The following is a 15177-nucleotide window of genomic DNA, read 5'->3' on the forward strand; positions in this document are numbered from 1 at the left end:
AAAGATGACATTTTGAACAACATGCTAACTCATCTTGATGGGAACTGAGGTTTGGTTAAAAAAACGTGGCCCAGGGCCTAAATTTAACAACGCAACTGAAGCTTTCAAAAACCGGAGCTGTGGTCTTATGGTTCTACTTGTCCTACATCTCTGGTGAGTTTTAGGACCAGCAACAGAACCAGTGTAAAACTAGAACTTCAATAACAAGACAAGGATTACTGACTAAGTTTGGCCTTTAACATGTATGTAAGCATTGTCATGGTTTTAATTGTCTAAATTAAACACTATAATTAAGTATTTATAAAATGTAGCTTTCTGAACCCAAACAGGTTCCATTCTGACTTACAGTGCCCTGCCAAAGTAACCTCTGAATGTTTTCACATTTTGTCAAGTAACAAACTTCAATGTATTTGTATTGTAAACCATGATTTAAGTTTTTTGGCCAACTTGCAAAGTGTGGCAGAAAGCTGTACATCACACCCTGAACACACCATCCCCACCATGAAACGTAGTGGCAGCATCATGCTGTGGGAATCCTTCAGGAACTAAATAAACAGCAATCTTCGAATAAAACCCATTAGAGGCCTGGAAAAGACTGAAGACTAGGGGGTCACCAAACCTAAATATACAGGCCGGAATGACAAAGGAATGGTTCAGATCAAAGCATAATCATAATGGTAAGGTGCAGATATAATTCCAAATGGGAATCTGTGACAAGACTGAATTTGCTGTTCACATCCAATCTAATACTTGATAAGCTCAGGCAGACCGGATGTGTGTTTTCTCTCTACTTCACAACTGAGCAGTGTCTTGTGTTGGTCCATCACATCACAATAAAATACACTGAAGTTTGCAGCCGTAAATAACCGAACAGTTCAAAGGGTGCTTGCAATTCATGCAGGAGCTCATGAAACTCATGCAAAGTCTCACCCTGACAGCCTGAACCCAACCACACTAACCTTCGTCTGGTCCTCCAGACGGGCCTTTCTGGCCAAAGAGGGCGCAGTAATTTGTCTAATGTTATTTCACAGAAAGGGCAAAGGGACAAAGAAGAGTGATTCACAGAGGGACAATTTATCACTGGACAAAAACACTAGAGAGAAAGTGCGCTTTGAGTTAACTCACCTCTAAATTCCCCCGAGCTTTCTTCAATACTCCATGAGTCAGACACACTGGAAGAAAGAACAAACATTTTAATGGTAGCCTTATAAGATATAAAAACTAAAATCAGAGTCTTATTTGATGCTCTGGTTTATTAAAACGGCTTTCAGTGTAAACATTTTTAATAAAGACCTACACTGGTCAATGATGACTCTCTCCATTCCCTCCTTGAGCTGGTTGGTGGTGCGCAGACGTTTCACGACTCCGTTCAGCATCCTCTCCTGCTGAGATAATCTGTTCTTCAGTCTGGCGATCTCGTGTTTCAGCAGCTCATCCTGATTTAGAGGATAACAGAGGAGGTTTAGGTCCCCAGAAACCTAATAAGAGATAGCATTCACAGCGCGTGGGATTGTTCCTACCTGCTGGTTGGTGCAGTCCTCTGCTGTGCCACTAGATGGCAGATAGACTCTCCACAGCAGTTTGAGGAGTCGGCCAGCCTCCTCCAACACCTGCTGCATGTTGTTGGAGCTGCTGGATAAACTCTTCCAATGTTGCTTTTCTCTTATCTAAAAACATGTAAACAAAACTCATCAGCTCCTTCTGACCCTCACATTTCTAAAGAAGCTTCAACATGTTGGAGCAGTCAGAACCTTGCTGTCAGAGCCCTGTTGTCTGAGTGTGTGCAGACACTCCTGCAGCTGTGCGTCCATGCTGCGTGACAGCTTTCGCCCCTCTGAGATCTGCTTGCGAAGGGCGTTGTAGTCTTCGATCAGACCCAGAATATGCCGCCCGTTGCGACTGGCCCACATCCGGTGGCCCGGGACCAGCCGAGAAGGAGCGCCTGAGACGCTTTCACTAGAGTTGCTGCTGACTGAGACGGCGTCCTCCTCTGAGTGAGCATGGTGCTTCACTTCTGAGAAGACCAAAGTGATCAAAAAAAAAAAACCTTCAATGATAGATTTGACTCTTAAAGAAGGATTTAGTATTATGCCGAGCAGGTTGTCTCACCATTGTAGACACTGGTGTGCTCGTGGCTATGAAAGGAGCGATGCTGAAGATCACAGCCTTCCCGACCCGGTGACCGGCCCCCTTCATCTAGAACACATGCATGAAACTCTGTATTTCGCATGTCCCATTTCCTGTGTACTTTTATGTATTATTGCTTCTCAACACTCATTCCCAATAGGACAGAGCCCTCTGTATACCTGGAGAAGACAACAGGTAGTTGATGTTGATGGTCTCAGAGCGACTGGGTCCTCTCAGCAGCTGCTCCTCCAGTTTATGCCGCAGCGCTGTGTTGGTCTGGATGCTCCTCTCCAGCTGCAGCCTCAGGTGTCTGATCTCTGACAGCAAATCACCAAGGTTCACCGAACCACAGGAAGACACGGGGACAGACTGTGGGGTCTCCTCACGTGATCCTAACAGGACAACAAGATAAACACCTCCATGTTACACATAACCAAAAAAAACAACTGCAAACTGCACATTTAATATGAAAAACATCCAGGCAGCTCATATGTGTTCCTGACTGGAGCGATTCTGTTACAGGCAGTAGCAGCAGCAACCAACACTAGAGCCAAAACAGTGAGTGAAGGTCAGCAGACACACACAATGTGTGTATGGGTATGCAAAAAGCCATTTCATCATTTTGCACAATTACTATTGGAGGCTTATATTCAGTGCATTTCTGTGTAGAGAGGCCTGACGGGTCAGTACCGATTTCCAGTTCTCTCTGAGGTCTGAACCGCGATTATGATTTTAGCTCATTCCACTTTTTCTTCTTCTAATGACCCTAACTGATGAAAGAAAAATGCCCAGCGGGTTTTTGGATGGAAGTAGTAGTTTTAAATCCATCAGAAAATGGGGATAATCTCCATTTATGCCATAAAACATATGTCTCTGACCTTTATCTGATTTGAATTAAACTATGAAAAATGTATCAAGATATGCTGTTGGTGGTTGAGTTTCTACACCGGAATTCTTAGTTTTGATGCATTAAATTAACATGAAAAAAGTACATTTTTACTATTTAACCAGCCAATCAGCAATCAAGGTCAATCCAAGGAAAAACATGGTCAGATTCTTATCTCTGGCGGATTGATTGGTGAATTTCTAGCTCTTTTTGTACTACTGAGTCAGAATTGAAAAAGAATTGACAAAACGAAACAAAAGGTCAAATCATCCACTGGGTGCTTCATTCGGTGAATAACTGGTTTGGCTTCTTATTTAATGATCATAGTCTCTTTGTAATGATAAATATATATAAGCTGTAACATGTCTCGACAGCCTAACTTCAAAGATGACACAAATAAATGCTGTGGTGAAAAAACAAGCAAATCAGGAATATTGATCCCCTTTAAAAAAGTTCAGCTGTGGAAGGCAAGGATATATGGTTTAAAAATAAACTGTGGCATGCATTTATATTTAGTCTCTGATTATTCCTCTGATATTCCCAAATAAAATCTAAAGCAACCAATTCAGAACCATTGGAAATGTGGTCCAGTTGTTTTTCATTTAACCTTGGTATAAATACAGCTGTTTTCTATGTGTTTAATATATACACAAAGGGATGACATCACACTTTTACACTGCTTTAGGAAGGTTTGAGGGTTGTGACAGACTCCATGTTGAGCTCAGCTCATACCAATTAATAAACCAATGGGCTCACTACTGGTAACTGGGTATATATTTAAAAGAAAAGGATTTGTTACTTTGGGTTTCTGAGAGTAAACATTTATTTTATGTCAAAGGAAGCAAATTAATCTAAGAGATTAGTACAGATTACCGTGCTTGTTTGAGTCATTCCTGATGTTTTCGTAAACCTGCAGCTCTACCCGCAGAGACTGGAGCAGATGCTGGGAATCAGACAGCTGCTGTCTCTGGAGCTTCACCTCACACTGCAACCTGGAAACATCACACCATAAAAGAAATGATCAATACTTTGATTCAACTATGGATATAAATATAATTGGGTGAGGATGTGACAATTTTTATGACTAAGTTTTAGCACAATTTTCATATATTCAGGCGTAGTTGACTGGAGCCTGAACTAAACCGCCGCCAACCCTCGATAAGCGGCAGAAAGGGAAAGTGATCGAAAGTACACCTGATTCCTGGTTTCGAGTTGCGGTCTCACTAAACTGTGTCAGAAGGCTCGGGGTCAGGAGGTCATACACCATTATTAAACTCAAATACATGTGCTTTCTTTGATGACCTTTTAAATGACACACTCAAGTTTCAGAGTTACACTAATACTAAAGAAAAAAGCAAATAGTGATGAGTCTTCTAAAAAGTAATCAGTCATTAAGCTAAAGATACACAAAGGAAAGCAGGAATGATTTTGTCTCACAAAGAAGTCAATCAGTGGTATGTTGTGGGACTGATGGGTGTTAGCGTGCACCTCTGCAGCTCCTCTCTGCTGGAGTGTAGGGAATTCTGCAGCAGCGAGTTTTCCTGGCTGCTGTGCTCCAGCGTCTCCTGCAGTCGGATGTTTTCCTGCCTCAGAGCTTCACACTCCTTTCTGCTCTGCTCCAGTTTGGCTGTCCGCCGAGCCAGAGTCTCCCGGAGCTTCTCGTTCTCCTTCTGCTTGTCTAAGAGAAATAAAACTGTTTTGTAAAAGAGCGTTTGGGACTAAATAAGGAATCATGCTAACCAAGTTGAAACCAAATTTACCTCTAGATCCCATATTGAGCTGCTCCTTTAGCACTTGATTTTGTTCCCAGAGGAACCGCACTTCATTAACCAGCTGACCCTGCTCCTCGTTGCCATGGATGAAAATGTTTGTGGCTGCTAAAAACAGCATATAAACATTTGGCAATTGACATTTAGAAAGATGAGTGCAGTGGAAAAGTGGAAGCCTAAGTCTGAGAATAGGGACAGTGATGAAGCAGGTCTGTAGTCGACTTTATGTACCTGGGTCTTTCTCCACCTCGGCTAATCTCCTCTCCAGCTGTTCTCTCAGGCGGTCATTGGTGCTGATGCTTTCCTCCAGGCGTTGTCGTAGAGCTCTGATCTCCTGGAGATGTTCAGCTAGCAGGTCTAACAAACATTTATACACAAAGCCAAATTAATGAAGGGCTTCAGAGCTAGCTTGGGCTGTGCGTTCAAATTTATCTTCAAATTTGAATTCCGGCTCTAGACTTTCACAAAAACAATCAAATCCACGAAATATTTTTATTAAGATTTTCTGGTCACATTTCACTTTGGAAGACGACTCTTTTTTTCCTTTACAAGCAATAAATACAGTTACAGTCCTTAATAACTGTAATTTCAATACTTACCAAAATAACTTTGATTATGATCTGCATCGGGCAGCCCCAGCTGAACACCATAAATCATGACTATGTGTAAGCACACAACAGATGCAAACCAAACACATATTCAACACTACGACACATATACAGGGCTTAAGAAAGACATTCACTGCTAGCCTAAATTTTTCCAGACACCATGTCCTTTATCCAACCCGTATTAAATGCTTCCAGTGATGCCAGAACAGCCCCTCCCTACACAACCCTACCATAACAGACTTTATGGTCAAAACATACAGTCTCCAAGTTACGATAACGCCCCCTGAACTTTGCTGTGCTCCTCCAAAGAGGCCTGGTTAGTGCAAGGAGTTCACTAAAGTTTACGTGAAAATAGTAAAGTGCCCGTTCATGTAGGCTGTAGAGTTTCCTGTTTTGCTTCAGCGATTATTATTACAACTTTTAAGGGTAGCCGCGCTTGTTTGGTGAATATTTGTTGTTTGCTTTAATGTTCAAAGCTGATACAGAATTAGTTATTAGGTCTAGAGTGAAATTAGGTTTATTACGGTCTTTTAACCAAGAGAAGTTAGGAGAAGAGAGGCACCAATCAGCCAATCAGTGACTTGCACTGATTTTGTCTCCCTTATAAAAAAATAAAAAAAACACATTTTGATGGACGTTTCAAGGTTTAAGTAAAATCAGATTAATCAAGAGAATCTCGTCATTCCTTTTATTCCGTGGGATGAAAATCTTCTACCTCCATCAGAGAAACCTGCAGCGCATCAACTATCTTTTAATTGTTAGTCCTGAGAATAAAATCCAGGAAAAGCCTGATCAGCACATCTTTAGACAGCAGTATTTAAAACAATAAACAAAACAGAAATTGACACTGATTGTAAATGAAAAGTATTTACAGAAAATATAAGGACATATAATTAGACTTTTATAAAAGCACACAATAAAGTGAGCAGAGTGCAGTTGTATAATTACTGCATAAATGTTCAATATTCATCTACATCAGTGATATACTCCCACAGTGGTGTACAACCTTTCCAAATAGCTGTCATTTGTTTGACTCCTATTTTAAAAATCTTTTTCAAAACTATTGTATCATATGGAAAACTATAGCCAACTCCAGTAGAGGAGGTGGACTTCACCTGTTTCTGTGCTGCCACACTTTTGTTTTTTGTAGAAAATACGTCCTAATTTTTCCCTCCAGTTTTCCTTATGGAGATAAAAGGTTTACACAAGTAGAGAACATTTGATCTACTTTGGTTGTTGTTTGTTTTAAGTTTAATAAAAAGTTACATTGCTTATTCTACTAATACCCCTCCTAATGCCTCATATTCACCTGAATTCATAATGCGAAGTTGTCCTCCTGTGTCTTCTTGTGAGCTGATGTCTCCACTTTGTTTCTGTGCTCCGGTTTGAGGCCCTGAGACTTCCTGATCCTGGCCTGGATCCTGTTCTTGGTGGCTAAAGCTGGTCTGGGCTATAATTGAGCGATGCAGGTCCAGTTCGCTGCGTAAGGTGGCGTTGAGCTCCTCGTTGCTCCTCAGCTGCTCCTGCAGGCGCCTGATCTCCCTCTGCAGACCTTGCACTGTGCTGGCAGTGCGTCTGTGAGGAGGCGCACCTTTCTCTTGAGCTCCTCCTGCAGGAGAGACGGCTGCTCCTGTGTTATCAGCAGAGTGCTGCTGGCCTGAACAGAAACAGTAGGATGACATCAATCATACAACTTAAATAAAAATATCCTAAACTTATATTTCTAAGCACTTTGAACAAGCTTCCAGGGCCTTCTACAGGGTATTTGTAACAAGTTTCATATACATTTACTGCATTTTTTCCAGGGGAAATATCTGGACTGCACCGGATAGATGCCACTGAATAATGCAACTTTGAGTGGAGGTGGACTGAAACTGGAAACCCGCTCTGGCTTTGGTCAGGCTGCTTTGTCGTGCAGCACGCCTCAGCGCAACAGAATGAATCTGAGTGGAAAATAATTGCCATTACAGGCAGGACCTAGATTGGCTTTGACCATAGGCAAGGACTGAAGTAATCATAAATGACTTTACACTGGGCAAGAAGTGGAGAAACATGCATTTTTAATCAGTTACATTATATCTCCAACAACTCTGACACCAAAGACTGCATGTCAAACCCACTTACAATTATATCCAAGATTTAAACGTTATTTAATATTTCACGAGGAAACTCACTGTGCGCTCTACTGCCACCTTGTGTGTTGGCGCTGCTTTGGCAGGAGGAAGTTGTCACGTCTGAGCGGCTCAGGTCGGAGTGGGAACTGTGGTGGCTGCTGGGAGTCTGGCCTTGGATCTGGCTCTGGAGGCTCTGGATGAGTCGGTTCTTCTCCTGCAACTCCTTAGATAATCTAGGAGGAGAAGGAATGAGTCATTTGAGTGTTATTAGCTCTGTTGTAAAGTGCCTTGCAAACATTCATACTCTTAGAGCTTCTCCATATTTTGTCTCGTTAAAACCACAAATATATTTTGTGTTTTATTGGTATTTTATGTGGAACACCAACCCAAAGTAGTACAGAATGGTGAAGTGAAAGCAAAAGGAGTTTTTAAATATATATAAATAACAATATTGACACCATGCGGATATAATCCCCTGAGGCAATACTTTCTAGAAGCTTCTTTTGCTGCAATTACAGCCGCAGGTTTGCTCATCTAGAGATTCAGATATTTACAGATTCTTCTTTGCAAATTATCTCAGTCATCAGAGTTTGTGAACACCAGTTTTAAAAACTTGCCACAGATTTTTTATTAGATGCAGGCCTGGACTTTGACTAGGCCATTGTAACATATGAATATGTTTATTCAGCTATTAGTTTAAGGTAAATTTCAAAAATGTGGCAGCCTCTAACAGGTTTCCTTCCAGGATTAATTACCTTCTTCCATCTTCTCATCGACTCTGAGACCCTTTCCTGTCCCTGCTGAAGAAAAGCACCTCAACAGCATTATGCTGCCACAGTGCAGTGGAAGCTTTGCATGCAGGCTAAAACGTTTCTTTTTGGTCACATCTGACCAGAGCACCTTCTTCCTCATGTTTACTATGTCTCTAACATCACTTGTGGGTTAGGGTTAGTTGCAATTTTCTTTTAACAGGAGCTCTCCTCTTGCGATTCTAGACATAAAATGCATTGATGTTTGTGGTTGGAACTTGACAAAATATGACAAACGTTGTCGTTATGATGGAGCAAAAAATGGCACTCAAAAATAAAAGAAAGAAATCAAGAGGAGTAGAAACCCCTAAAGAGATCCGAAAAAGATGGCTTTATGATAACATTTTTGGGGAAACACAGCTGGAAAATATAGCACGGCAACCATCATGCTGTCTGTCTGAATGAAACCAACTCACAGGTCTAGTTGCTCCTTAGTGCTCTCAGCCAGGCTGAGGTTTTGCTGGACAAGAAGTCTGATGTGCTGCTGTAGCAGCTCTCTCTCAGCTTCTAGCTCCATACGTAGATAATCTATGTCCTGCTGGATTCTAGACAGGCTGTCATGGCGGTCAGTCTCGCTCTCTTCATAAGGGACAGGTACCTGCTGATGCTCCCCAACACTGTTGCCATTTGTAATGGGTTAATTTTCATCACAAGAATTGAGACAATTTGAACCAGTTGAACGGCTAAAAAAATGTTTGAGTTGTCTGGAAAGGCTAAATAACCAAAACATTCAGGATCTTATTGTGAATATCAGGTGGTATAGCCTGTTTGTCTCTCATGTGTATAGACAGTTTAGAATCAGGAGTGGTTGCTGAAGATGGTCCACCAATGATATGTCTCCAAGCCAGTGACTAAGGCTGTTGCTGACTGTGTTTTTTTGAAGTGAAAGGTGGTTTAATGGTTTTAAGTCATTCACTTGTCTACTGCAGCAAACATATCTAATGCCTATAGGTGCAAAACCTTCCAAAAAAATAACTAAAAAACAAAACTGTGGTACAACCTTTTTTACCATAATTTTTGAGGAAAGATGATGATCTCAGGCAACTCGACCCAAACGGCTAACGTGATGATGAAATTGGGTCATTAACAGCAGGCTGCCATTCAAATCATCACACATGCATACAAACAGCCCCGGGTCAAAAGGCAAGAGGCCTGGCTAATCTTTATATCTTTAATCTAATGGGTCATTGGACAGAATTCACAACAACTAACATCCCAAAGCAATAACACACACTGCAAACGCAGATAGAAAAAACTACCTTTATGATCCAAAGGGGAAAAAAAGACCTTTCATCCATAAGCAAACAAAAACATCCTCCTTTAGCCTGCTCAGGTAGCCAGCTGGCTGCTTCACAGACTTGCTGCTCTTAGCTTATACACCGTGGTTTTAAAACAGTGTTACCGTGAATAGAGTGATGGTTGGAGCTCCATCCGTATCCACACAATGACGGTCAGTGGTTTTTGTGATTGGAAATATTTCAAAAGAGCTGAATTTTTTCTTATTGCAAGTGAAAAAAGGGTCCATGCACCTTTTTGCAGTCAGCTCACCAGCAGTGTGTAGCAACAGGTTGAGGTCTAATTTACACACAGATATTTGAAGAATTTACAGTTTTCAGTTCATTGTGATGCTATTCAGCTACCTTTAATTGACAGATCTTAATAGTTAACCTGCATTAGATATTGTACATGAGCTCAAAGATCATTTGTTGAAGTCTAAATATTGTTTAGAACAGCCAACATATTGGGGTTTGGCATTCTGTTATTTTGCAATAGTGTTTTTGCTCACTTTTCTTCAGTTTTATACAGCGCTCTCCGTCTCCTGGGTGAACATTTCTGTCAGTGTGTCCACTTACAGACAATCTTTATAGAGGTTCTCGTTTAACACTGAAAGAGCTGGGCCAGGTATATATATATATATAAATCTTTTTTTAAATGTTAATAGATATGTTACTAAATATTTCGATAGTATGATTAGTGTGCAATTTACCTGCGAGACAGTTCTAGAGCTGCGACATCCTCATTAACGAGGAGAGATTCTTCTGGAGGAGAGAAAAAGCAAATATTTGTCATAAACAAGTCTGTTTCATTCAAGAATGAATGACGGCTCTTCTGTCTTCATCTCTGTGGTTTTTATTGCTTTTTTGGGGTTATGCACTACAGACCATGCAGATCAATAATTCAAAACAAATTCGGTCATAGCCTAATTATTTTTTTCAGTACTGACTCCAAGTACAAATCTACGTACAAATTGCTAGTTCTTCCCACTACAATGTAAATTATATGGCAGATATGACATTGTTTATTAGTAACTGTGGTGACCACCTTTGTCCAGCCGGCCCTCTAGCCCGTCCAGAAGGCTCAGACTCTTGTCCAGCTGCTCCTTTATCACCTCTCCCATGTAGCAGTCCACTTCACCAGCATGTAGCAGGTCTTTGAACGTTTTGTTCAGCTCCTCCAGCTGTCGACGCTGCAGAACTCCCAGCCTGCGGCTCTCCTTGATTTGCTGCCTAAGTTGTGACAACTCTCTGGCCTGCGACTTCACCAACGAATCAAGCCTGTAAGGAGGAGAAAAAAATTACAATCAGCAAATTTGTCTACAATGTTCAAGATTGTATTAATTATCAGAGGTAAGAGTATATTTTGATAGTGCGGTGTATAGAACTGTGACCTAGCAGGTGAGGTTGAGCGGCTGCGGGTTTGATGCAGCTGTTCACTTGTGCTTCGGTTCGGTGTTGTCTCTTTCCACAGATCCATGTTCACAATGCTGGGTCTGTCCCTCGCTGACTGGTTTACGGCCTCCCTTTTCCCCCTCAGCTGCCCACCTCTTTCTTGACTGCAATCCATTTTCTGTGTGCCTTCTTTTTCCCTGATAGTGGGTGGGTCAGAGGCGCTGGCAGCTATGTCACTGGAGAGTGAGTTTCTGTGCAGGAGGCTTTGCATTTGGAGGATGACTTTTGTCTGGTTTTCCAGCTGGACCTTCAACTCTCTGACTTGTGCTTGAAGCTGTAGAGGGTCCTCTGAAGCACCATAGTCATCATACATGTGTAGGCCTTTCAGGCTGACCTAGATAAACACAATGGGTAGTACATAAAAAAGCTGGATTCAGCACATTAATACACAGAGAAATAATCAAGTTTTAAAGTGAAATATGTCATCTGAATCCAGAAGTTATTATCAGGTATGTTGATATAGACAAACATCTTTGCCTGAGAGCCACTGTGATGGAAATTATTTTATTAAGTGCTCTAAAGTGTTCCAAAGTGTATGACCTTTAGGTTACCTCTCTCCTCAGAACATCTGTGTTTAGTACTTAAGAGGAGGAAGCTGTAAAAGCCAGTATCAGAAGTTTGAAAAATCCACAACACCACCCAGAAAGAGCACAACACTGTTTACTCAGTGATGGTAATTTTGGTAGTTTAAACATCTCCTGCTACTATTGTCTCCGTATAACCCATGTTAAAGACAAATGATTTCTGGATACGGGTCTGCATAACAGAAATAGAAACAAGTTCTTTGACTGCAGCACGAGAATTAAGTTATTGCATGGGATGTTCTCTGAGCAAAACATCTAATAAATGTTAATGTTTGTTTAGAATCTGATAAACTTTTCCGTTTATGTTCTTCTCATAAACATGGCAGCAAATATCACAGGGTAATGGAACAGAATTAAATAGGGATGTCTGATCTGGTCCCAAGTCTCCTCATCAGCTTTAAAGTCCTCCACAAAACTCAACTTCCGAATCCCGTTGGCATGACAGCCAATTTCACACAATCAGAGTATTTATACAAGTTGAGTTTGTTTGTTGATGTAATGAATCTGGGTTTCTCTAACTTTCTCTAACTGACTTTTTCATTTATTCCAATGACTATAAAACAGGCTATATCGACTGCTTCAGCTCCCACTCCGTGTTGCAGTGCGCTCAGGTATCCCCACTAGACAGAGGAATTTCAAAGCAGATGCAAAGTTTCTGAAGCAGGAATTACACTTCTCCCTCAAACTATTTCCTGGAATTTGGCACTAAAATATATTACAACCCGAATAATCAACAAGTCATGTCAAAACAGATGGTAAACACGTTGTTAACTTAGTGCTTCAGCAAACTGCTCTCTGCATGAAACCAGCAAGGGCAATGTTCAGAAACAAATGATGAGGCTATGCTATTTTCCTGTGCATTATAGTAACTATAATAACCTTGTTAACCCTGCGATGGAGCAGTATATGACCTGCAGAAACTCCAGTTGGGACAAAATATGGGTTGCTGTCAAGAAAGACAGATCCTGCAGCGTCCAGAATGTCAGAATGACTGCTGAGTGAATGAGTTGTAATACTGACGAAATGCTAAGTATTTTACTGCACTGGCTTCAATTTTAACTTCACTATTAGTTAAAGGGTTTGGGACTATAGGTGGACAAATCCTGACCAAGGCAATCATCTCTATAGCGCTAAATTAGTAAACATTAAAATGCCTACTTTGGCTGAGCTGAGAGCTGGGGAACTTGGGTATGGAGTGCTGGAGCTTGAGTCCAAATTTTCAGTGGAGGAGAAAGTAGCATGTTCATTTTTCAACAGGGAGGGTAGGCTGGAAGCACTGCAACTAGGGTTCACACCCACCTCTAGATCTGACAAAAACAGAAAGCACAGAAACGTTTAAAAAAGGAACACATTCACCACAAGGGAAATAATTAATCATTGGATATGCAGCTACAGTAATTAAGGCAGGAAATCACATTGAGAGGTTAAGAAGTGCTCGAAAGATATTCCCAAACCTCAGAGTGAAACATGCAAGAACTGATCATTGCAAATTCAACTTGGGGGGGAAATAGTGCTGAAGAAAGTTAAAACCAGAAAGGAGACTCCGTGTTATAAGACCCAATCTGAAAACACCTCGCTGTTCCATCCTCATGCACAGATAAAGTGAAAGAATCTATCCACATGTGAGATTAGTGTCCATGCAGCAGACAACATGCAGTCTGCCTTTAGACTGTCTACCTGTACTACTGCTCTCTTCCCTATCGTTCTCACTCTTGCCACTGGTTTCGTAACCCAGGTCCTGCAAATCCACCTGCACGCTTTTGTCTCCCTGCTCAGGAGCTGCTATTGGAAGCAATATATTTCATGTTAGATAGCAATTCTTTAGATCAAAGGGAATGTTGCATCTCTTCTTCAGTGTTTTGTTTTTTTCTTCTTTAAGAACAAGTTTAAATTTTAGCAAACACATCTTTACAGTATCAGTAACATTTATTTCAACGGTTGCACACAGGCGCTAGCATATGTTGTCTAACCTTTTGGTGCTGTTTCGGGAGGGGATGTATGGGTAAGAGCAGTGGCCAGTTTCTCCTCCAGGCTTTTACATGCTTTCTTCTTCTCCCTCAGAGCCTTATGTAAAGTCTCCAGTTGGAGCTTAACATCTGGGGGTAATCCTTTGGCATCTTGTACAGTCCTGTGGGCCTCGTTCTCTCTTCTGCAAACTCTCTCGTCCTGAACAGATGCCTGGAGATCAGTTATTCTTCGAGAGTAATCACTGAAAACCTGGTAAAGGTGACAGAGATTCTGATATAGTTTCTGTCCTTTTGTTTCACTTGAAGCAGGGGGCAGACTGCTGTTGCATTTTCCTCCTTGTTGAGCAGATTCAGTCAGTTTGCTTCTCTCTTGGAGGGCTCTCTTAAGATTGTCGAAATCTTTCTGCAGGTCAGTGCTTAGTTCTAATTTATCAGAGGCCAGGGAGCCAGTGCTTTTACAGCAGGCCGCTAACGAGGAAATAGCAGACTCTGTTGCACTAAAGCATTTCATTACAACACTAAACATTTCTTGATTTAAATCAGGATTTTCAAAACCTCTCTTTGCACCTTGGTCATCCTTGGACTCGTTATCTATAAGACACTCTGCAGTTGCTGCTCTTTGCCTCCATTTGGAGCCATTTAAATGAGTTGCCTCACTGAGGCAGCCACGTTGTGCAGCTGCATGTGCAGCCCTCAACTGCTCCTGCAGCTCTGCATTTAGTTTACTTTGTTCTAAAAGTGCCTTTTGCAAGGAGTCTGCATGTTGCTGCAGCTCAAGCACAGAGTCCTCAGTATGGCCACTGTCTTGGTTTAGGCTATCTCTGTTTGAATGTGCCTGAACCTGATGTAAAGCCCCCTCTATCCTTGAACAAAGATCATCAGTTTCAGGTTTCTCATCTTGGCTCTGAGTAGAGGTGATGGCCTTCTCTGCCATGTTCAGGAGCTCAATAAGCTGATTTAGGAGCTTTTCCTTCTCCTGTAGGGTGTTCTGCAACTCCATGCATCTACTGTGGAGGTCAACATCAGGACCCACAGAACCAGAAATTGTGTGTGAACCAAAGTTGCTCTGGTTGTCCAGACTGCAGGCTGTCAGATAAGCAATCGTTGAATTTGCAGCCTGCAAGGCCACATTGTACTGATTATTCAGTCTCTCCTTTTCCTGCAGTTGAGCATGGAGCTCCTCCAGGTCAGCAAGCTGCTCACTCATCTTGTTGATCAGGGCCTCCTTCTCCTGGCATTCCTGGTTTAGTAGCTCAAGCTGAGAAAGAAGAGCGGATTCGCTGTGGGTGTGACCCCCTGGTATTCTGGGTTCAGAGCCCCTGTCCGACCCTGCTGAACTGGACGAAGGGGAAGTGCTGTGTTGAAGTGCTGAATCAGAGTTAGTATGCAGTTGTTGGTCAGAAGCATAAACATTATCCAAACTAGGGTGTTGTTGTTCATCAATCTGCATCTGGTCATAGTTCACAGATGGGCATTTCGTGCTACCCTCTACTCTGAGCCGGATGGGCACAGGGAGGCGAGATTTGACACCAGCCTACATTTGAAACAAATAAAACAGACAGACATTTTAAGCACTGGTAGTCA

At 41.8% G+C, this 15177-nt stretch overlaps 1 protein-coding gene across 11 annotated transcripts in view; it reads right to left on the reverse strand.

Annotated features, from left to right (window-relative positions):
• Nucleotides 1-15177, reverse strand: part of cdk5rap2 (CDK5 regulatory subunit associated protein 2) — a 47583-nt gene that overhangs the window by 601 nt on the left and 31805 nt on the right. For 6 of the 11 annotated variants that reach the window (XM_047372424.1, XM_047372425.1, XM_047372420.1 and 3 more), the window contains 19 exons: nt 13597-15127; nt 13304-13408; nt 12785-12933; nt 10982-11376; nt 10636-10868; nt 10301-10352; nt 7565-7737; nt 6700-7047; nt 5014-5139; nt 4774-4890; nt 4502-4691; nt 3887-4005; nt 2307-2519; nt 2110-2196; nt 1752-2014; nt 1521-1667; nt 1298-1436; nt 1126-1172; nt 960-1014 (listed from right to left, as the gene is read on the reverse strand). In XM_047372424.1, the coding sequence (XP_047228380.1) occupies nt 960-1014; nt 1126-1172; nt 1298-1436; nt 1521-1667; nt 1752-2014; nt 2110-2196; nt 2307-2519; nt 3887-4005; nt 4502-4691; nt 4774-4890; nt 5014-5139; nt 6700-7047; nt 7565-7737; nt 10301-10352; nt 10636-10868; nt 10982-11376; nt 12785-12933; nt 13304-13408; nt 13597-15127 (4489 nt within the window). The remainder of the gene's footprint in view (nt 1-959; nt 1015-1125; nt 1173-1297; nt 1437-1520; nt 1668-1751; nt 2015-2109; nt 2197-2306; nt 2520-3886; nt 4006-4501; nt 4692-4773; nt 4891-5013; nt 5140-6699; nt 7048-7564; nt 7738-10300; nt 10353-10635; nt 10869-10981; nt 11377-12784; nt 12934-13303; nt 13409-13596; nt 15128-15177) is intronic. The other 5 variants (XM_047372419.1, XM_047372417.1, XM_047372418.1 and 2 more) reach the window with 5 other exon arrangements.

The sequence above is a fragment of the Girardinichthys multiradiatus genome, chromosome 8 (assembly GCF_021462225.1).
Source record: "Girardinichthys multiradiatus isolate DD_20200921_A chromosome 8, DD_fGirMul_XY1, whole genome shotgun sequence".
Lineage (NCBI taxonomy): Eukaryota > Metazoa > Chordata > Actinopteri > Cyprinodontiformes > Goodeidae > Girardinichthys > Girardinichthys multiradiatus.